At 39.2% G+C, this 24,262-nt stretch overlaps 1 protein-coding gene across 2 annotated transcripts in view; it reads right to left on the bottom strand.

The window, feature by feature from the left end:
- Positions 1-24,262, bottom strand: part of CSMD3 (CUB and Sushi multiple domains 3) — a 1,174,472-nt gene that overhangs the window by 425,757 nt on the left and 724,453 nt on the right. For both annotated transcript variants that reach the window (XM_037892097.2, XM_043539165.1), the window contains 3 exons: positions 12,273-12,389; positions 6,931-7,146; positions 6,144-6,332 (listed from right to left, as the gene is read on the bottom strand). In XM_037892097.2, the coding sequence (XP_037748025.1) occupies positions 6,144-6,332; positions 6,931-7,146; positions 12,273-12,389 (522 nt within the window). The remainder of the gene's footprint in view (positions 1-6,143; positions 6,333-6,930; positions 7,147-12,272; positions 12,390-24,262) is intronic.

Below are 24,262 nucleotides of genomic sequence, written 5' to 3'. Positions count from 1 at the left end.
AGAGGGAAGGCATATATTCACCATTGATGTTATGTTCCTTTCACCCCCAACTTTGCTCTGTTTGCACAGTTTATACTGTTGCACTTTCAGTTTTTTTGCACTGTTGCTTTAATTAAAGGTTTGCTTATAGTTGGTTATTGTAGATTGTTTAGTTAAATTTATTTTAATTATTTTTCCCCACTGGTTCAATTAAATTTTGCTTTTTTTGTAATTTCATAATCAAACCCATTTACAATCCATCTGTTATGAGTCATTATTGCATTTAACTCAGAAAATAATTTAAACAACACTGAGATAATATATAGGGTTTCACAAAAATACGTAAGGAATATTTCATTTCCACCATCCATACACAATCTACCAGTGCTCAAAAATGTATCTATCCCAATACCCCTCTCCACCAACTAATAGCTGCATATGTTCAGACATGAGACTTAAAATACGAACAATACACATCCCTAACAATATTTCCTAATTTTTCTGTGGGACAGCTTGCCGGCTGCTCAAACTGCCAAGCATGTCTCTGAACATCAGCCTTCCACCTATTGTTAAGACTTTCTCTCTTGCTCTCAAGTACTGTTCAGAACACAATATGCAGTTATAATGGTGGGAACGTTGTTGTTTTTCTCCTGCTGCTTCCAGCCTATTTCATAAACAGCACCATCTACCTTTCAAAGGGATCAGAGGCAAGCCCACAACAGAATAAAGAAACTAACTTTCAGAAGTACTGAAGATCCCACTCTTTCTCCACTAATCTAAATAGAATTGAATTATGAAAGATGCTGATACAGAGGTCAACCAGTCCTTGGAGCACCATGGAGAAATACCCCTTCCTGTTTATAAAATTTGGTGCCCTGGTGTGTGTGTTGCGGGGGGGGGGGGGGGGGTTTGCAGAGGAGGAGGGGAGGGAAGGCGGGAACAGAGGTAATGATAGGCATATGGTTTCCATCAATTTCCCAGTATAGTTTGGGAATCCTATGTGTGCAAAGCCATCAATAATTGCCTGAGCAGTACCTAGTTTTCTAACCTAGTGGGACAACACCTTACCAATATCAGGGCAGGGGCACAGGCAGCTGGGACTAATGGTTAGCAACCTAATTCTGGAGGACTGTGTTCAGGTTACCTGCAATCAGGCAGAAGCCAAATGAATTAGTCTGGACAGGGGTTCAGACTCTAGTCAGGTGACCAGGAATCAGGCAGGTTAGAGTCTGAAATGTTGGGTGAGGTGTCCAAGCAGCAGCCATGCAGAGGCAAGTTGTGAGGACAACTTCCTGTGCCTTTCTTTGGGTTTAATAGGAAGCCCTGAACAACCAGAGGTCCCAGTGTTCCTCCAGCCATGGCCAGGGGAAGTTTCCATGAAGTTGCTTCAGATGTCATGGTCTCTCCATTTGATGGGTGAGTACTGAGCAGTTGGATGTGAGCAGAGAGGTGTCAGTTGACTAGGAACCTTGCAGACCCAGGTTTGAGACTCATGGGGTCATGAGAATCTGTGGCATAGCAGACCTGCATAAGAATGACCCCACAAATTGCTCTCCCCAGGCCAATTGGTTGGCCAAAGACTGGATGTGTTCTGGGGTGGTCAGATGGCAGTGGTGACCTGCTTTTCAACAGGTATGGGGGGACAACATATTGATATACTGTTACTGCAGCTCCAAGGTCAGTTCTACACAGAGCTCAAAAAGAGTAGCCTCTCCCCACCCTGAAGTTTTCTTGCCATTGTTGGTCATCCCAGGTTTGCAGAATCATCTTCTCCCAGCAATCCATGCTTGTTTCTCAGCCCATAAAAGATGCTGTATGCTGCATCACTCATCCAGGAACCAGACCTCTAGCTCCAACAGTTGGGTGTTGTCCACTTCCTCATCCTGCTGTCAACACTTCAGAGTGCTCTCCTGATGCTGGAGGAGCTGCAGCTACTGCCACAGAACACTGTCTTGCTCCCACATAACCTGCTCAGTGGTGCAACTAACAAGTTCAATGCTGAAAGGGTCCAACTTTTACTGTTATAATACAGCCCAAGCAACCACTACAATATTCACACCTGCCACCACAGCATTGTGAAACATTGTTGGATCCATGCTGGAAAACAGCAATTCAAAAATGGCGGAACCCTGCCCGCAAAGGAAATATGGGGCAGAGATAGCAGAATCATGGTATTTTTAAAAAAATATTGAACTCATCTGGCTTCTCACAATTCCCAGAATACATGCTGTTCAGCAGCAAAGCAAAGGACCACTGGATACATCCTGAGAACACTTCGCCCTTAGTTCACAGAAAACTACTGTTGTGTGTTCACACAGTAAATTTAAAATAGAACAGGCATTCCATGCACATGGAATTGGTGTGACTTGCATTCTGCAAGTTATCTGATGTGCATCAAAAGCTTCAGATTAACCCCTCCTACCACCAACTCCCATGTAGACACACCCTAAATCTCATACACCTTGCTGCCGTTCGGTGTCAGGACAGGAAATTTACATATTATATGCAAATATTTGTGTCAACAAAATGGGAGACTTGTATAGTTTTTTGTCCACATTAGAACCAATTATACAGATAGATAATATAATTAATGATACTAAGGCAAATATTCCAGTCCTTACTTCCGAGGTGTAATTTTTAGCCTTTCCCCCCTTTCACTGGATAACTTATATTTTACAATATAGCACAAGTTCAGTAGATCTCTCTCTCACACACACACACATCTCTCAAGCATTGATATGAATTTCCATTTCTCTCACAAAACAATAAAATATTATTTCCAATAACCTAGGTTTGAGGAACTAGAAGTTACAGAACAGGTGCAAATTCTAAACCCAAATATTGGGCAAGAAAAAGAAGAATGAAGCACATGGGGAAAAAATGGGTTTTAAATTTCATATTGAACCAGGGACATCATCTTGATAAAATGTGTCAGACACCAATTTTTAGAGTAGCAGCCGTGTTAGTCTGTATTCGCAAAAAGAAAGGGAGTACTTGTGGCACCTTAGCGACTAACAAATTTATTTGAGAATAAGCTTACAGCTCACGAAAGCTTATGCTCAAATAAATTTGTTAGTCTCTAAGGTGCCACAAGTACTCCTTTTCTTTCAGACACCAATGTGTCAGGAAGGTGGGTAGACAGGGAAGTTCAGAAGTACATCATTATAGCAAAATTAATTAAATGTCATTTTAAAAAAAATATCCTTTATGTGTTACTAATTATCAGAACTGACTGAATCACTTACAGGGAATAATCTATTTGATACATGTAGTGTCTTCTGCTTGAGGAATGCCCATGAGATTATATATATATATTTGTAATTGATACAAAACTGAGGGTGGCTAAGGCACATAAGATAATGAGAATCATTCTGTGGAGGCTGTGAAACATCTCAACAGCAGTAACCATAACCTAGGTTTCTAATTAGGATGAATGTGGTAAACAATGGGGAAAACCAAAAGATTTACTTTTCAGAAAATCTTTTTTTAATTTATTTTCAATACAACAAAGGTAAACAATTTAAAGACAATGTCATCCATGGGAGGAGCAATCTGTGGGAAGAAATATTCATTAAAATAGACCCATATTGTGTGGGAGGACTATTCCTTCACAAACACACAAAACACAAAGGTTTATTAGAAGATAATTCACAGCTAATTTGTAGCGCTCTCTGTCTCTCGCTCACACTTTTCTCCACCTCAGGAAATTTAAATTTCAGGGTTTTTTTTCTGATCTATCTTTAAGCAATAGCTACTAATTTATTCTGCTTTTAAAGGTCTGTCAAGGTAAGTCTGGAGTAGTCTTAGGCCTCGTCTACACAACAAAGTTTTGTCAGCAAAAGCTGCCTTTTGCAAACAAAACAGGGGAGGTGTACACACTACAAAGCTACATTTGGCGGCAAAACTCTGTTTTTTGCCAACAAAATAAAACCACCTCAGGAGGGCATAAAGCTCTTTGTGGCAAAGCACACAGTGACGCTTTGCAGCTTTAAGACACCACTCTTTGTTTTGTCAAGATAACTGGCTTCCACCAGTAGCAGCTCTGCTCACTATTTTGATCTCTGCTGCCCTGCAGGCATGCGCCCCTCCACTTTCAGAGCTCTGGGAACTATCTGACAGCTGAGCATTCTGCTCCATTTGAGGAACAAAGAGCAAATCATCAGCCTGGAATTCTCCTGTTCTGCCCTGCATTAGGAACAGAGCAGCAGGCGGACTGTTGCTGCAGGGAGTGGGAGGAGGGGAGAACGGACTGCTGTGCTGCTTTGACATTCCTCAGCACAGAGAGCTCACAGAGCTGATCAGTTTGCCACTCCGGGCAGCTGAGGAGGCTGTGGGAGAACCATAGGCAGGCAGGCAGACTGGGCTGCTTCAGGAGAGACTGCGGTGCCCAGCAGAGCCGGGCGCTGACTTGTGGGCTCCCCTTGCCTCAGGATAGGTCGGTCAGCCTGCTGTCTCTCCCTCCCTAGACACACCACTCTCCTCTCTCTTCCCTCCCTCCCCGCCACTTCAGTTGAAAAAAGCAACTGAAAATATACTAGGATGTCCCTGGAATGATGGGATTGAGAAACCTGCACCATGTGACGCTGTACCTGCCCCATGAGGCACTGCCAACCTTCCCAAAGCACACTCTGGCCAGTTGCACAGTGGGATAGCAGAGTGCACTCTCTGTCTGGCTGCAAGAGCCGTTAGCGTGAATGAGCTCTGCTGACACACGGAGCTAGTGTGGACATGCAACAGTGGTTTTAATTAAATCATTTTAATTAAAGGGGCATTACTTTTGCCAACAAAACTTTGTAGTGTAGACAAGGCCTTAAATTCCACCTGAGAAACAAGGTGGGTGAGGAAATATATTTCATTGGGCCAACTTCTGTTGGTGAGAGAATTAAGCTTTAAGCCTTACACAGAGCTCTTCTGCAAGCTTGAAAGCTTGTGTCTCTCAGCAATAGAAGCTGATCAAATAAAAGATATTACCACTCCCACCTTGTCTCTTTAATACCCTGGGACTGACATAACTACAAAAAAACTTAAATTCCACCTTTCATACAAGAAGGATCTTTCCTTCCCATTCCCAACACAGATACTCAATGCTATTCACCCCACAGGGAAGAAATGAGCTAGAGGGAAAGAGAAATGTGAAGTGCCTGTGGCGGCATTAAACCAATTACTAAACTAATTCATTTCTTTAGTCCCCTATCGAGCAAACATTTATATATGTGCTTAACTTTATGCACATGAGTAGTCTGGGACAATGTACCTATGTAAAGTTAAGTATCAGAATATATGCGGAATAAGGGCTTTGATTCACCAAATATTAATACAGGAATAATTCAAAATTTAGTCAATTAATATTCTTTATACCAACAACAAATTTAGGGGGAAAAAAATCTGCTTTCATCTTTATATACCAATCATATTATAAAAATCCCTCAACAGAGATGCTTTCCCACACAACCCTCTTCAAACAATAAAGTTACTCATTTATTTCCTACAAAATTATAAAAATAAGGATGAAATCCTGTATCCAAAAATCAATGGGAGTTTTGCGATTGACTTCGGTGGGGCCAGGATTTCACCTTAATTGCTGAGGTCAACATCTTCCTACCTGGATGCTTAAAATTAGGCACTTAAATGCATGTCCTTATTGTTAGAGATAATACAGATGCAACTTCACTGGGATTGAGAATCCCCAGTAAAACTAAAAATCAGGATGTTCATTCATTTATTTATATTAATATAGCATGTTTAAAATGTTGATACATGAGCTCTAGATACCCTAACAACAATTAACTCTACATCCCCCATATGGATGTCACCTAGAAGCTTAAATATTAATTTAAGTGCCTATTGTCTGGCATCCAAGTTGGAAAATGTTGGCCTAAATTTATATTCCTGTTTCTGCACCTAATCACCACTATGGAAAAAAGAACCATTATCTTCTAAAAGTGGAAGTGCCTAGAAAGTGTCTCCAAGAATTGTCTGTGAAGTTGGTATGCCAGTTCAACTACAGAATTTTTAAAAAAGGAAATAAAATGAAAAAACATGGAAAACGTAAAAAGTACTGTGAAAATTAAGAGGTGTGTTACCATGCTTATCCATGCTATATATCTGCAACTCCATGGACAATGACTACACGTACAAGCAAATGAAAGCAGCTGACCACGTACCCACACACCTTGGCAGAGGTGCACTCCATACACGTCGGCCACCACCAAGACAGATAATCTCCAAAGTTCCTTCTAGACGGTATCCAGATGAACAAGAGAATGTCAGAGTATCACCGACTCCAAAATTAAATCCTATTCTGTTACCAAATTGTGGAATCCCAGGATCCTCACAAGGTTCAAGATTATATTCTGGAAATAAACAAGCAAACAAAAAATCAGCTTCTATGTGGCAAGAACGTCAATTGTTTACTCTCTATCCACCTTATTATTGCCATACACACTATTATTTTGCTCACATTTCCACGTGACCCTCAATTTAGCCTTTAGAACCAAACACAAAATGAATGCACATATAGTAAATAGGTGATTCAGCTGAGGTTTGAAAATTAGACCAATACATGCTCATAGCATTTGTAAGATGTCTAACACAACATGCATTACCATTCTTATAAGAGCCATAAATGTCTCAGACACATAAAACAAACTGTACATCATGAGCAGTTTCCTAAAGGGCTCATCTGGAATATCACTACTTGAAATTAGGTTTGCTCCATTTTTTTCCCACCCTCAGTAACATACTTTACAGTTTACTGCCTTTTTTACTTCTTAAAATGTGTACTAAAAATGCTTCAATAGAGATATAAGGATTTAATTTCTTAAGGTACAAAAGAAGCAATTGTGTTATTTTACAAAACACTATTCATTCAAATCAGTTTTGGACCTCTCTCTTTTCACAAAAAGTTGAATTCTCTTCACTTTATACAAATAGCTCATTTCAGCCCCTTACCAGAGAAAGTAATGTTAAATCCTTCATATGATATTGAAAAATCTGAAATAAAGCGCAACTGAGCCCTGAAATTTCCATAGAGACCGGCGTTGATTGTCGAAGGAAGATCTGATCCAGTCAGGCGTGCTAGTGGCTGAGTGAAACTGCCATTCTCTGTAATTAGTAAGTAGTCGTGATGGTCTTCCAAATGAAAGGTGTGAAAAGTGAACTGCACTCCTGTTAGAAACAAATATCTATTTACATATCACAGCGTTAACATGAATGCAATTATATCACTGCTTAAATCTGTGCATTTCATTACAAATGTTGATTTAGAAAATTAAAGTAATCCAATATTCTAATATATATGTTCAACCTACTTAAAATGTATAACCAATAGATCTGCTAGATTTTTTATTTTTATTTATTTAATTTATTTAGTTAGTTAGTTATTCCTTCCTTCCTTCCTTCCTGTTGGTTAGGGTGGGTTTTTTTCTTTTGTTTGTTTTTTAAACTTCTATTTTGTAGCTACCAGATTTGGATATTTGCTTTTGATAATTGACTGAATCACACATTTCCTTCTATTTAAAACCAAGTAATGTCTTGTTGTGAGACACCATATTTTGCTACATTTCAAAGTAAGTGCCCCCTAGGTACACAGGCTGGTATAATGGACTGGCAGGCCTGGCTGTGAAGGAAAGGATCACTTACAATAGATGGCTAGCACTAGAAATATTTGAGTTCTGTTTGGGACAGTTTCTGAGACCTGGTCGGCTAAATGTTCCAGCAGGAGATTTGGATGAAAGACAGGAGATAAATGCATGCACTCCATCCCAATCTGCTCTCCTCTTTGTCTCTCCTCCAGCTCTTTTCCCTCTTGGCTTTGATTTCCTTTCATTTGCTTGTTTTGTTTTAACATGAGCCATAAAAATCCATTAGCTGGAAATATGGAGGTTAATACCAGAATCCAAGCATTGTGTAAATATCTTGATCTATTCTCGTTTCTGCTGGATGGTATTTTTGTATTTGTTCTATATATTGGATTTGTTCTAACTAGAATTTGTTTGTTATAAGAATAGAGATTGCACATGTTTAATAAATAACAACTATAACATATATAAATATAAAACCAAGCAATGTGTCATACATGTTTGAATTTTGATGAAAAAATCCAAAATGTTTAAGTAGAATGCAACAGTTGGATTTCATTTTCTCACCAATTTTATAATAGCACAAAATACATTGGTTGAGATCCTGTGCTGGGAGTGGGAGCGGGAGTGGGTAGATGGCAGTAGAAACCTAGGTTATACTTAGCCTGCTCTATGGTAGTGGAGGTTCTTCTTCACTAGGGTGATCACCATTGTCAGCTACAGCAACTTTAAGACTGCTTTGCACCATACAATTCAACTATCGCAAGCAATGTGTAACACATGATGAATAGCATTAATTGTCATGAGAGGGGTAGAAAACTTGGATCTTGCAGAAACATGGAGGACTATCTCTAAGGGAAAAATAAACAAAACCTATAGATCTTTAGCTAATAATGGCAAAAATCACCACTAATGGTGCAGTTGTTCTTTTACTTCTTTGACGTACTATAGTCTTGTTGGATGGAGTAGGAACATTTCTGTTTTCTGTCCATTTGGGGATTTTTGGAAAGAAGGTGGGGAATGTGCAAAGAAAGAAAGAAAGAAAGAAAGAAAGAAAGAAAGAAAGAAAGAAAGAAAGAAAGAAAGAAAGAAAGAAAGAAAGAAAGAAAGAAAGAAAGAAAATACAAGCCCCAAATAAGTAGGTTTCCAAATGTTTTTTTTTAAATTTCAATGAGACAGATCAAAATCAAGGAAAGAAGGTGTAATAGCTACAGTCTGGGAGAAAAGGAAAATGCAGCAAGCATTACAGCAGTAATGAAAGCAGAGACAGAGGCAACTAATGACATGTAGCTGGTGGCAAGGGAAGATCCTAACATCTCATTTTCCACTGTCAAAGAGCCACAGGCAATATTCCTTATACTTTCATAGGCAACATTACAACAGCCCTCCGGTACTTACTCTGTCTCCTTCTCCTAGGCATATATGAAGAACACTTTATTACAAACATTTCTTTACAGCTGGAGTGCGCAGTAGCATCTTATTAAGATCTGCGTGTTGCTCTGTTAACATCTCTCCCTGAACTGGACTAAATTTTTCAAGATGAGGGCTGTTCAGATAGTGCTGCTCAACTTGTTGCTGCAGGAGGCACCTTAGATCATGAGTGCCTGACCAATGATAATGTGATGTTTAATGTTCATGACTCTGGTGCTACATGGTGATGAGTCTGAGCTGCTTTATCCTTGCTGAAAGCTGCATGGTGATTAACCATCACAGGATCCCCCTCTTTCTGTTTAACAATAAACTACCATTTATTTCTCCCCTCTCTCAACAAGTTGAATGGTAAATAATAATAGGAATGGGTCAGTATACAGAACAATCTGGATCGCTTGGTAAGGTAGGCTTATTTTAATAATATGTATTTTAATACAGTCATGTGCAAAGTCACACATTGAGGATGAGGTACTATCATGCAATGCAGCGGCACTAAAAAGATCTTTTGGCTGAAGCTGGACAAATTCAGACAAGAAATGAGATGCAAATTTTTAAACAGTGAGGGTAATTAATCATTGGAACAACTGACCTACAGATGTGGTGCGTTCTCTGTTACGTACAGTCTCTAAATCAAGAGTGGACGTCTTTTTAAGACGTCTTACATCTCAAACAAAAGTCACAGTCTTGATGCAGAAATTACTGGGTGGGGTTTCCTAACTGCGTTATGCATAAAGTCAGATTAAATTATCTTAATGGACTTTTCTGGGTTTAAAATCTATGAATCTATGAACAAAACAATAGATCCATTCTGGATACATTACTTATTCTCTCTCCTCTTAACTCACACCATGAAAGACCCCTGGCCTTTTTGTGCACAAACCCTGTCCCTACTTTGCCATAGATTCCAGGGAGAGATTTATGGCAGTATCTCAAAACCATGGGATACTCATCAGTTTCAGCTAAGTTTCACTTTTAGTTTTTTTCAAACCCAGAACTCAAAGTCTAAATCAAGGGGATGTTTGCATTGCTTTCCCAGTTTGTGATGACATTTCTAAGCACCAAAGTATATCCCAATTGTTGTTGCACAACTCAGTTCTTAGCAGAAAAATGGTCTACTCATTTTAATGTACACTGTGTGACAGATCATGATGTCTCAGGAGAAAAAGTTTAAAAGAGATTTTTGGGCAGGGATTTGTTTTGTTTTCAGAAATGTGAGTGAACACTTTAAAATAAATAAGATAGGAAGATATATGATACTCAAGCTTTCTCTCTCAGTGTTATGAACCTGGTTGTCTGACGAAAAATCTTCCATTAGTTCATAAGTTTAATTATAAATTTGATATTCCATAGACAGTATCATTTCATAGAGAACAGAATATGAATAATATTGTTATTGTAATAAAGTAAAATAAAATACAAATGATGACATGCTTTGTTTTAATATACACATCCCTCCCCTTATCACATAACAGCTGTTTGAACAGATAAAATAATTATCTGAAGAAGCATTTTACATGTTTCTATGAAAGGAAATTATGTACTTGTTTTTTCAGTTACTTCTAGAAGTTTTACTATTTAATATTACTAGGGTTTTTTTTAAGATACATATGGATCTTAATAGTGGTCCATGAGAAATATATTTAAGATATATTTAAGACTACCTATAGTCTGGGGCATAGATGAGAAGTGGAGTTAAAATACATTTCTTTATATTGAAGGTCACACTTAATGTTTTATTAATGTAATTTTTGCGTGCTTGCAGGCTCAGTGTTAATTTTTGTAGTATAATTGTACTTTGTGTTGGTTAGGCTGAACCTGAGCTGCATAATTTGCATATCCATATCCAGGAAGCGATGGACCTATTGGAAGGAAGGTTTAGCCCTGACATGGAATGTTATTGCCCTTGCTTTTCTGACTGGGAGGTCCTTTAAGGTCATTCAGTCACCCATTTGATGACATTCCTTTTGCTTTCACACGTAACAGGGGAGATTACATGAAGGTTTTCATCTCATTCACCAAGATCTGAATTCACTGCCACTCTCCAGACCCATATCCAGGAAACCTTTCTGGATCCATATGTCAATGCTACATGCCAATGGAAAGGACACCAGCCCTCACTGGCTTGAATTGTGGACCACTTATGATTCTCCAAACAAAGACCTGATTGAAGATCCAACAAAACAAGTCCCAGGATTCTGCCTTCCCCACAGGGAGTGGACTTCACTCATCTGCATACAGACAATGTATTTAAGGTATGTATATTTCCTCCACAAATGGAAAATCAAATAATCACCAAATTGTGACTGTGGTGAGGTACAAGCCATATGACACATCATGGACAACTGCCCCATTAACGCTTACAGTGGTGGTACAAGAGGGATCCACCTAGCTACTCCAGAAATATTAGAATGGCTAAAACAGAGCTTTTAATCTTCCCCCAAGCCCTCACCACCGCTTCCATTTTTTATCACTGTGGGTATCACCACCATCCTCCCTGTCACTCAGACCATAACATTTCTGATAACCATTCAGAATGCTACAAAGATAATTTTCCTAGCCCATCGCTGTGGCCATGTCACCGCTCTTTTTGCCTTCCTCCATTGGCTCCACTTTCTCTTATCATATCAAACATAAGTTACTTGACTTCACTTTCCAGGCCCTTCACCATGTATCCCCCACCCTATCTGTCAACTCTTATATGCTATTTAGACACCAGTTGTCATCACCAACTGGCCAACAATGCCAGCCTTCATCACCCACTTGTTAAATTTTCAAACAAGTACCTTTATGCTTTTCCCTATGCTGCCTGTCCTGTTGGAAGTAGCTCCCCATGAACATCTGCTAAGCCATCTCATTGTCCTCCTTCAAAGCCCTCCTTAAACTCTCCTTTACTGTAATGCCTAATAAAACTTGACAATGGTTAAATGGATGGCATGCTGTTGCCACTACCTATTAAGCTGAAAATATTGTCCCATTGTTTCCTTGTGTTACCTTGACTATCTGTCTATATCCACCTGTTGTCTCTTGTCTTAGATTGTAAAGTCCTTGGGGCAGGAACCATCTTTTTGTCCCGTGTTTGTATAATGACTTGCACAATGGGGTCTTTCATCCATGACTGGGACATATAAGTGTTACCACAGTATAAATCTTCAATCATCATAATTAATAATGTTTATAGCAAATCTCCCAGCTCATCAGTGCTAACCTGGTTTTGCATATGGGGCATGAAATAGCAAACTAAAATAAAGAAGACTGAAACAAAAATACAATTAAATCTCTTACCTTTTCCATGGGTGACATCCACAGTCCATGTACAATTCAGTGAATTTGGGTACAATTCAGGATAACCAGGGGATAAAATTGTTCCACTAGGTCCTCTAACATCTCCTCCACATAAGGCTAAGAATAATAAAGGGACATATTAATACAATAGACATGTTAAACCTAGACATGTAAAAGAGCAAAGAAATGTATCATATCTTTTTTAACAATGATCTATATGAGTGATTCTACAATTTCCTCTGCAGCAAATCTCTAATTTTAGCTAAAATTTACAAAAAGTGCTCAGAAATTAAATATGATTAATTATTTGCTAAGGTGATTTTATAAATATCATCAAAATGAATTGCTAATTACACCAATTGTTTTCTGATAATTCATTATGAAAAATGTATTCTCCTTATAAATAAAAGTTTACATTTTCAGAATCATAGTGAGCAGTGACACACATTATTGTAAATCTTAAGGAGAGAAATGACAGCCCAAAGCGAACAAAAGGGTGAACATCTCACAATTCCTTATCCTGAAGTTTCTATCTGATCGTGGTGAGAGACTGTGAGCACATACTCTGGTCAAGGTCAGGTGAGATGAAGGAATTCACATATTCCTATTCCTATAGCTCCTGCCAGCCAATTTCTCCCCCCTTCTTTTTGCCTCTACAAGAGCTGAATTTAACGTATACAGACTTTAATATAAATCTTTCCTTAGATTTCAACAAAAGCTGGATGAGGCCCACTAGGGGACAAATGCACCAGATTTTATGGAAGTCAGAAACCTACATCAAGTTAAGGGCAGACCTCTAGATAAAGAGGTCACCAAATAGTCTAGTGGCCCATTCATAATGACCATCAAAGCCTAGTATCATAGAACCATAGGGTTAGAAGGGACCGCTAGTGTCATCTAGTTTAACCTCCTGCCAAGATGCAAGATTCGTTGTGGCTAAACCATCCAAGACAAATGGAGATCCAGACACCTTTTTGAAAACCTACAGTAAAGGAGATTCCATGAGTTCCCTAGGCATTTTGTTCCATTGCCCTACTGTTATAACAGTTAGGAATTTTTTTTCTGAGATTTAATCTATATCTGCTAAACTATAGTTTGAACCTTGGGAGGTACAAATAAATGTGCAGTGCCACTCGCTATTGAAGGATCAGTGGCAGATAATACATAAGCATATGTGAATCTCTTTCTTTCTTCCCTTTGAATACAAAATGTGTGTCTATTACTACAGACATTAATGGTGGTTGCCACTTTCAGAATAGGTATTTTTATAGGATAGTTACCAACTTTATCAAGATTACAGTGACTAGTAACCAGATTTTTTGAAGTTTGTATTTTCACTGGTCACCTGACTAGGACAGCTAAACTGCAATTTCTTCTCTCTCCCCTACACCCACATTTGTTATTCGGAGCTGCAGATTACCCTTACATTAAGGTTTAGAATGAGTCTAGAAAGGAACCCATTGCACACATTTTAATGGGGATGAGGCATTATAGATTTTAGAAAATAATATATTTTTTCCTCAAGAATATTGCTCTGTACAGTGCTTGTTACCATGAACAGTTATTTCTCACTATTGGCGTGTACAAGATTCTCTAAAAAACACTGCAGTTTTTTTAAAGCCATTTACATGGGCCATTTTAGTTTGAAAATTAAAAGTATTTACCCTTTCATTGTTCTCAGCCTTATTATATTTGATATCCAAAGTGTTTTTTTTTTCCTTTGCTAGTCCCAGGACCTTTAAAAACTGCCAACTGATTCCTTGTCACTAGATTTCATTAACTAACATAGAATACTTCAGAAAAGTTTATTGCAATTATTAATTAACATTAGTCGCTTTTCCAAATTAATTAACACAAAACTCCCTTATCAGCCTCAACTAATCAAACTCTCAGTAAGTGTCCTTTCAGAATAGGCAGCGCTGGCTTCAACAGTGGTTTCTGTTAGATGGAATAGTAAAACAATATTCAACACCACATTTCTGTGTATTTCAGTTGCAAATTCTGGGCTTTAATATGGTATGAAAAATGGCATAGGAGTGATGATATGCCAAATCCAGCGGTTTTGTGCTGATGTTGCAACGAGAAGCATTGAGGTCCAGATTGTTTTAGGTAGACTGGGAGGAGCTGTATTGGTTGTCTATAGAAGCAATAGAATTTGGGGGACTGGAGCCAAAATTTGCCTGAACGCAGCAGTATTCAGGTGTCAGATTTAGGTTCATGCACTGAGATGTTTCAAAGTTCAGGTGTTTTGTTGATGTGCTTTTGTTTTGTTGCTGCTGCTGCTACATTTAGATCAGCTAGACTCATTCTCTATTTTGGTGATGCAATTTGGGTGCTTGGCTCAAAAAATCAGCAAAGGCCAGTAGGCTCCAGCTAGGCTCAGCTTTTATCATTTTTCATACTTCCACAAACTCCTGACCAGTCACTTCTAATTATGTACCCATCAACTTGTAGCACACTCAAAATGGAATTCCACCTCCGATACATTTTACATCACAGTGGAACAATCCACAAAGGCAAGCATTGGGCTCATTCACAGCTCTTGTAATTAAAATACAGTTTTCATAAATAGTTTGGGAATAACTTGGAATGCTTTCTTGAAAAACCTAGTTGGTCTGACTGCTCTAGTTTTCCCCTGTTTTTTTTTTCCCAAAGTACCTTCACAAAAGGGTTCCACTCCTCTCCCCACTTCTTACAGAGTTTCCCGCCTCTGAACCTCAACCATGCTTTAAAGCTGCATGCTGCACTTCTGAGGGCATTCTGCACCAAAAAAAATAAAAAATCTGCGCACAATATTTTAAAAATCTGCAAATTTTATTTGTCAAATAAAAGTGGAGGCTCCAGCATGGCACTGGGGAGCACAGGCCACTGGTTGCACAAAGGTGGAAGATCACTGTGGTCTATTTTTAAACCCTACAAAAATGATTACAAACATCAGCTTGCCTCTGTACCCACAGGTTATAGTGTCTATACAGATTCAGGACTTGGCTTCGGCAATTGCTTTATTAATGTATTTGGTGAACTATAACAGGGACTTTTTTATTGTACATGACAGTACCACAGAAAATAATGTAAAATTTCTAAAGCATTCTAAAATTACTAACAGCAGTGACTGGTGATACAAAAGCAGCTGAGAGACAAAGCTGAGTTCCCCTGAACAGAAAGGTAGGGAGGTACAAGTTATTTTGTTTGCTTGCTTGTTTGTTTGTTTTCTCCTTAACTTATAGATACTCTAAGAACCCACAATAGGAGACACATGGCACATTAACACCACCACTACTAGCTCTCCTCTGATTGCACTTGTGGGACCCTGGCCAAACAGGCATCGCACAGGTTCTTGACTTGTTGGGAATCTGGCTTGCATGTCCCTGCCAAAGAAAGGTCAGCAGGGGGAACAGGTTGGTGTGAGAAGTGTTTGTTGGTGGACTCCCTCAGGAAGCAGGTAAGAAAGCTGCAAGAAGAGGTGGCTCATCTACATAATATCTAGGAGCACCAGGACTTCATTGACAGGATGCACCTGGAGACATCCAGGATGGTGCTAGTTGACTACAGAAACACCACAGGGGAAGGAGAACCACAACTCTGCAAGGAAGAGACTGGCTGCTGGCCATCTCAGGCTGTACACAGTGCTCCACCCTGCACCCAGGTCCCCCATCCATTGGGGCCAAGATTCAGTATGCTCTCCTGGAAACAGCAGAAGAGGACCCGAATGGATGGGGAGAAGGAGATACCTGCCCCTAGGCAGAGAGAGTCATGAACAGGAGATATTGGGTGGTGGTTGTCAGGGAGTCCCTTCTGAGGATGAAAGAGGCATCCATCTTCTGACCTGACATGATGTCCAGGGAGATATGATGACTGCTTGGAGCCCACATCTGAGACATTACAGAAAGATTGCAAAGGCTCTCTCTGTATCCCTCTGTCTACTACTCAATGCTAATCATCCTTGTGGGCATTCATGATACTGCCGGGTATGGCTCTCAGCAGATCAGCAGTGACTAGAGGGCTCTAAGACTGAGGGTGAAGGAGTCAGGGGTGCAGGTTATATTCTCATCCATCCCCCTTGTTGAGCATAAGGTTCAGGGCTAGGGCATGTGCATCCTGCAAATGAATGCATGGCTGTGCCGATAGTATCAACAGGGATACCAACCATGTCCAGGAAAGGAGGATTGCTGCCAAGAGATGGCATCCACCTGACCAAGAAGGGGAGATGACTCTGCATACCGACTTGCCAACCTATTGAGCAGAGCTTTAAACTAGGTTAAAAGGGGGCAGATGACAAAAGCTCACAAGTGGGTGTACAAAGAGGTGACCTAGACAGTGGACTAGAAGTGGGCGGGGGTGGGGAGAGGAGAAATGGTAAATTACAATAGGGTCATAGGAGCACCAAGCTGGAATACAGTGAGGCAACCTGCTCAACTTCTAAGGTGTCTATACAAAAACACAAAGCAAATGGAAATAAACAGGAAGAACTGAACGTCACAGTACACAAGTTGAATTATGACTTAATTAGCATCACAGAGACTTGGTGGGATAAATCTCATGATTCAAATATTGGTATAGAGGGCTACAGCTAATTCAGGAAGGACAGGCAGGAAAAAAGGGAGGAGGTGTTGCATTATACATGAAGAACATATAGATTTGAGTTTCGGAAAGGTGTCAGAAGCAAACCAGTTGAAAGTCTCTGGGTGAAAATAAAATGCAGGGGTAGGGTGAGAGAAACAGGAGCAAAGCCATGGCAGCAATCTACTATAGAGGACCAAATCTGGATGAGAAGGTGGATAAGGTACTTCTAGAACAAACAGAAATATCCCAAACTCAAGATCTGGTAGTAATGGGGGACATTAACTACCCAGACCTCTGCTGGAAAAGTAATATAGCAAAATACAAAATTTCCAGTAAGTTCTTGGAATGTATTGGAGACAACTTCCTGTTTCAGAGGGCAGAGGAAGTAATCAGGGGGACAATGATTTCAGATTCGAGTCCAACTAACAAGAAGGAATTGGTTGTGAATATGAAGGTAAATGGCTATTTGAATGAAAGTGATCATGAAACGCTAGATTTTGTGATTCAAAGGAAAAAAATAAAAACAGCAGAATAAGCCAAAACATACCCCAGACTTGAACAAAGTTGGAGAACTGTTAGGTAAGGTCACATGGAAAGAAAATCTAAAGAAAAAAGGAGTTCAGGAGAGCCTACAGTTTCTCAAAGAGACAATATTAAAGGCACAACAGCAAACTACTTCAATAAGGAGGAAAGATGGAAAGAACAGTAAGAGGTCAATATGGCTCCATCAAGAGCTATTTAATGGCCTGATAAATCAAAGAGGAATCCTTCAAAAAAATGGAAACATGAACCAATTGCTAAGGAGGAGTACAAAAGAATAGCACAAGCATGAAGGGATAAATCAGAAAGGTTAAGGAACAAAGTGAGCTATAGCTAGCATGGAACATAAAAGGTAAACAGAATCACAGAAATGTCTGTTTGGAAGGGACCTTAACAGGCAGCACCAAGTATGCCCAAACCATCTCTCACAGGTGTTTGTCTAACCTGTTCTTAAAAACCTCCAATGATGGAGATTCCACATCATCTTGGAAGCCCATTCCAGAGCTTAACTATCCTTATAGTTAGACAGCGTTTCCTAATATCTAACCTAAATCTCTCTTGCTGCAGATTAAGCCCATTATTTTTTGTCCTAACTTCAGTGGACATGGAGCACAATTGATCAACAAACTCTTTATAGCATCAATCAACATATCTGAAGACTTATCAGGTCCCCCCTAACTTTTCTTTTTTCACAACTAAATATCCCACTTTAAAAAAAAACAAACAAAAAACATCTTTCCTCATGGGAGGAAACCTTTTATCATTTTTGAGGCTTTCCTCCAGACTCTCTCCAATTTGTACATATCTTTCTTAAAGTGTAGCACATAGACCTGGGAAAAACACTTCAGCTGAGGTCTCACCAGCGCTGAATAGAGTGGGACAATTATCTCCCATGTCTTACCTACAACACTCTTGTTAATACACCCCAGAATGATATTTGCCTTTTTCACAACTGCATCACATTGTTGGTTCATATTCAATTTGTGACACTGCTGACAAGGATCTAAGGTTTATAGTGTATGACTGCTCAGCCAATTATTCCCCATTTTATAGTTGTGCATTTGATTTTTCATTCTTAAGTACTTTGCACTTTATCAAATTTCATCTTGTTAAATTCATACTAATTCTTCAATTTGTCAAGGTAATTTTAAATTCTAATCCCATCCTCACACATTACAAGTAACCCTTCTCCGCTTGGCATCATCCACACATTTTATGATCATACTCTCTACTCCATTATCCAAATCATTAACGAAAATATTGAATAGTACTAGAACCAGACCAGGCCACTCTGGGACCCCACTATATACACCCTCCCAGTTCAACAGCAAACCATTGATAACTGATCTTTTAGTGTGGTCTTTCGAGCAGTTATGTACCCACTTAACAATAATGTCATCTGGGCCATATTTCTCTAGTTTGCTCACACAAATATGACATCAGACTGTGTAAAAATCCTTACTAAAATCAAGATAGATCATATCTACATCTTTCTTCCTATCCAGTAGGCCAGTAATCCCATCATAGAAGGAAATTAAGTTGGTTTGGCATGATTTGTTCTTGAAAAATCCATATTTGCTATTACTTACTACCATATTATCCTCTAGGACAAATTGATTGTTTAAACAATTTTATTAAGGGTTCCCTGTCAAACTTGGATCTTATCTATGGGATTCTACAGGGATCTGTCCTGGGTCTGGTAACATTCAATATTTTCATTAATGACTTAGATAATGGAGTAGAGAGTATGCTTATAAAATCTGTGGTTGGCATCAAGTTCGGAGGGGCTGCTAGCACTTTGGAGGATAGGACTAGAATTCAAAAGAACCTTGACACAGGTTTAGAATATTTCACAGCCATGCAGTACTTATAAATAAAAGTTTTATTAAATTTCAGGATAAGTACTCTACTTTTACCCTGTAAAACCTCAAGTGGCAGTGAAAGAAACCACAGCTATGGTGTCTTTTGCACATATATCCCAGCAGCAGTATTTATATTCAATCCCACCCTGTATATCATTTTAAAGGTCTTCTGCATCCTTTTGTAATACCTCCACTGCTCTGAATAGTGTCACATGCTACAGTAGGCAAGCAAAGGAGCAACAGAGACAAAGAGCAGTGATACTGCTGTGGAAACAGAATGTCATGAGGTCTTGTGCCGTCCTCCATCAGTTCAGATAGTCTGGGTAAGCATCCAAACTCTGAACCTCTTTAGATACCCTGCTATCATTAGATTTGTTTGTAATAATTAGGCTATGGTAATGTTCATTTATTGTGTGCTCTCATATGTGGTTTGGGTAAGTTAAAGCTGAGATTTATTTATTTTTGTAAATATTGTACTGGCATTCCACAAGCATTAAGAATCAGTAATGTTACTCATTGACCAAACTTCTGTTTAAACTAGCACTCAGGCCTCTCTGACAGATGACTACTGGATTCAGTACAGACTATAATGCCACTTTTGAAGATGGAACCAGAGTGAAAATTCCCCTGACCACTCCCATCCCTATATAACCAAGAGTGAATCTGTGCATTTCTATGTAATGCCCAGAGGTCAGGCAAGTCAAGAGCGGTCTAGATCTGTGGTCAGATTTCACACAAGAGGTCCAAAGCCAGAAAAGCCAATCCAAGGGAAAGACGCAGCCAGGCAGCTGGCAGGGACAGATGGAAAGACAGAAATAAGCAGGGTCCGCACAGCAACTTATAGGCAATGGCTTGTTGCTCAGATAAGATCAGAAAGGAAGCAGGAAGTTTATATATGGGCACCAGCCAATCAAAGTCAAGACCCCCAAGTAGAGTGTAAGAACCTTTTGTTTGTTCTTGGTACATCAAAATGGGATTGTACTCAGAGTAACCCAGCCAAAGGGCTGAAAGATATGAATTCCTGGGAGAGACAGAAAACCTGGGTGAGGGAACCTAAGGCAGGGAGCACCTGAACCACCACAATTAGCCAGCAGATGATGTTACAGGGCAGATATGCCCTATGACAGTACACAACCATTCTGACCTCCCTGGCTATTTTACAGCATTTTAGGATTCTGACATTATTCTAGTGACATACATACTAAATCTTATATGCAAGTACTAGCGACAAGGAATGGAATTTAGCACAATGGCCAAGAAATGTATCCTATATTCTCAGAATAACAAGGACACATGATCAAATAGCTGACAAGATCCATATCCATGTGTTCAAATGGTGTTTCACACATTTACAAGATAGAATGCCAGATCACTAAGGCACAGGTATCAAAAGGGATTTTTTGGACATCCTGTATTATACTGCAATTGCCATTGTTTATGCGGGAAATCACTCTTCTCTTACAGCACTGATAATTCGTGCCATGCATCTTTACACTTGTAGATATTTGTGCACTAAAAATGAATACCAAAACACTAGGAAGTGTGCAGAGTCTGTATACACAGCAAGCTGCCTAACAAACAAGGTGGGTGCATAAAAAAACGTTTTGAGAACACAGGTGACAACAAAACGTATGTGACATGCCAGCAGACACTCTGTGTGACTATATGAAGGCTAACAGATGGCTTACAAAAGCATCAAGGGATAAATCTCTAGCACAATAAAGTCAAATTGACAGATCCCGAAACATAAGATGTGCACTAGTCCTAATAACAGGGCAAACAGCCAAAGGCCCATAAACATGACTGGTCTCATTCTTTTTCAGAGAACAGAGATTAAAATAATAAATAAATAAATAAATAAATAAATAAATAAATAGATAGATATATTTGCACATTCTTCAAAGAATCTTTTGTTCCGATTACCAAATATGTTAGATAAGCCAGGCTGAGAGAGAGAGGAAGAGGGGGATTGAGAGAGAGAGATCACAGAAAGTACTCCCAGTAATTGATTCTATCTGTCCTTATTTCAAAAAGGAATAATGGTGCTCTCTCTGTAATTATGCTGTTTATTGTGTGTGTACAAATAATGCACTAATAAAATGTGGCTATTCTTTTCATATGTGTGATACAAACATCTGAATCAGAGCATATGGCTTAGGTAGGTATAATGTTTTGTTCAAAATGAACACCCACAAACAAACAAACACACAAACAAACAAACAAACAAAAGGAATAAAGGGAAAGCAGAAGTCACTGGATGAAATTAACATTTTTTCTCAGTATAGCTGCAGAAAAATAAATCACCTATGAAGTAAAATGTCAGACTTGTATTAATTCTGTCACAACAAAATAAATTACTTTTTTTAGGATGTTGTCCCCTGTGGAGATTTGGATTTTTTGTTTGTGTTTTGTTTTTGCCATTCGTAAGAGTTTTCTTCAAAACAATTTGCTGTTTCTAAGTGACAAAGATTCTTGTTGCTTCACTTCTTGTGTTTTGGATAATTCATATACTCGTCTTGTTTGTTATGAATATAATTATCATTTGTTTTGTTCATCAACATCATTGCTGTCATGAGGAAGGGTGGGGCCAATCACCTCTGGGCTGGAAACTGTTCCTCACAAGTTTGCCATGCTTCTATGTACCATCAGGCAGATCTGAAACCCTTCACTCTGGGTTTCACTTCAACTTTGCAACAGGTGTGTCAAGGTTCCTTCCCCACTCTGAACTCTAGGGTACAATTGTGGGGACCTGCATGAAAGACCCCCCTAAGCTTATTTCTACCAGCTTAGGTTACAACTTCCCCAAGGCACAAAGTTTTTGCCCTTGGATTAGGTAAAACGCTGCCACCACCAAGTGTTTTAGACAAAGAACAGGGAAAGGACCACTTGGAGTCCTATCCCCCAAAATATCCCCCCAAGTCCTACACCCCCTTTTCTGGGGAAGGCTTGATAATAATATCCTCACCAATTGGTACAGGTGAACACAGACCCAATCCCTTGGATCTTAAGAACCATGAAAAATCAATCAGGTTCTTAAAAGAAACAGAACTTTATTAGAAAGAAAAAAGGTAAAAGAATCACCTCTGTAAAATCAGGATGGTAAATACTTTACAGGGTAATCAGATTCAAAACACAGAGCATCCCTCTAGGCAAAACCTTAAATTACAAAAAGACACAAAAACAGGAATATACATTCCCTCCAGCACAGCGAATTTCACAAGCCAAAACACAAAGAAAACCTAACACATTTTCTAGCTAGATTACTTACTAACTTTACAGGAGTTGGAGGACTTGCATCCTCAATCTGTTCCCGGCAAAGGCATCACACAGACAGACAAAACCCTTTGTCTCACCCCACCCGCCTCCAGATTTGAAAGTATCTTGTCCCCTCATTGGTCATTTTGGGTCAGGTACCAGTGAGGTTACCTTAGCTTCTTAACCCTTTACAGGTGAAAGGGTTTTGCCTCTGGCCAGGAGGGATTTTATAGCACTGTACACAGAAAGGTGGTTACCTTCCCTTTATATTTATGACAAGGTGCTAGGTGGTTAATACTTTACCCCTGAAAGGTAAAGGGAGATGGACTGCAAATCTCTTCCTTTCTACCCACCTTTAGGCTGGGACACTGGGCCTTATTGCATCTCGTTATAGGACCAGTTAAAGAGAGAGAAATCTGGTAGCATTGTTCTTTAGATGCTCTCGCCTCTCTTTTTCCTGCATTTTTTAATTTAGGTCTGACTGAGGGGTCAGGCTTTCAAAACTGGTTTAACATCCCTCTAAGGACAAAATCCCCACGTCTGAAATTTTGCTTGTTACAGTCTCAAACTACCACGGAGAATTTACAAACTATGGTGTCTGTGTGTGAGTTGTTGGAACCAGATTCTCCATTCTGTTACACTAGTTTTACTCTGATGTAATTCAAGTCCACTCCCAGATTGTGGAGAGAGTAGACAGAGGTCAAAGATGTCACCTTTGCCATCATGTACCCAGTAAAGAAGAGCCAAAGGTGAAGAGTGGGCCTTTATGTGAGGAGAAGCAGGTAATTTTGCCTCTCTGTGGAGGTAAAAATAACAGAAAGAACAGCAATTTTTAGTAGAGAGAATGAACAAATATGTATTTTAATACAAAATGTTCACAAACAATGCAGAATAGAAGAGGTAAGCAAGAACAACAGCCCTTCATACTAATTGAATGTCATAGTATTAGGGAGAATAAACCTGGTGTCTACCTTTTAACTTATAGCACTCAGCATTTCCACATACAGAAGTAAATTAATAAAAGATTCTGTAAGTGGCAGGTGGTAGCAAAGAAGAGACCAGCCACAGATGGAGAAATAATCTATCGAGCTCCAATTTATAGTGCAGCAGGAAAGAGAAGTAAATAAGGAAAAAAATAGAGGTAAGCACCAGTGTTCTACAAAAGAAAAAAACACCTTTGTTAGTAGGATCAACTTATGACAAATAAGATGAATAAATATACATAGCTTGCCTTAAATGAGATGTAAGAGAAGGAAAAAACTATCTACAAATGATTATTAATGTTAACAGTTGCAAGGAACATTGAGAAAGAAGTTCCAGAGACATAAGGAAGAGTTATAGGATGAAAATAAGAAAATGGAAATGCATTTAGGCCCCAATCCAGCAAAACATTTAATCATATGTTTAACTTTAACCTAACAACCTATTTATAAAGGGACTTTCACACACTGTGAAAGAAAGGGAAATATATTTTAAAAAGCCAATTATTAAACATCAGCTAGATCAAATAGCCAAATAAATTCAGTGCCACACAAGTCAAACCACTTCAACACCAAATGTCCTCCATTCTCAGAAGATAGAAATGTGATAGGAAATGGGAGGAAAAAGTAGAATGTCTGAGGGGGTAAGGCAATGGAGTGGACCTCAAATGATTACGGACATATCAGCCAGAAAAGACTGGCCTTGCAGCATACTGTGAAGCAGGGGTTCTCAACCTTTTTCTTTCTGCGTCCCCCCAACATGCTATAAAAACTCCACAGCCCAGCTATG

The sequence above is a fragment of the Chelonia mydas genome, chromosome 2 (assembly GCF_015237465.2).
Source record: "Chelonia mydas isolate rCheMyd1 chromosome 2, rCheMyd1.pri.v2, whole genome shotgun sequence".
Lineage (NCBI taxonomy): Eukaryota > Metazoa > Chordata > Testudines > Cheloniidae > Chelonia > Chelonia mydas.
Note: the sequence above shows the minus strand (reverse complement) of the source record. Positions and strands in the feature narration are given on the sequence as shown.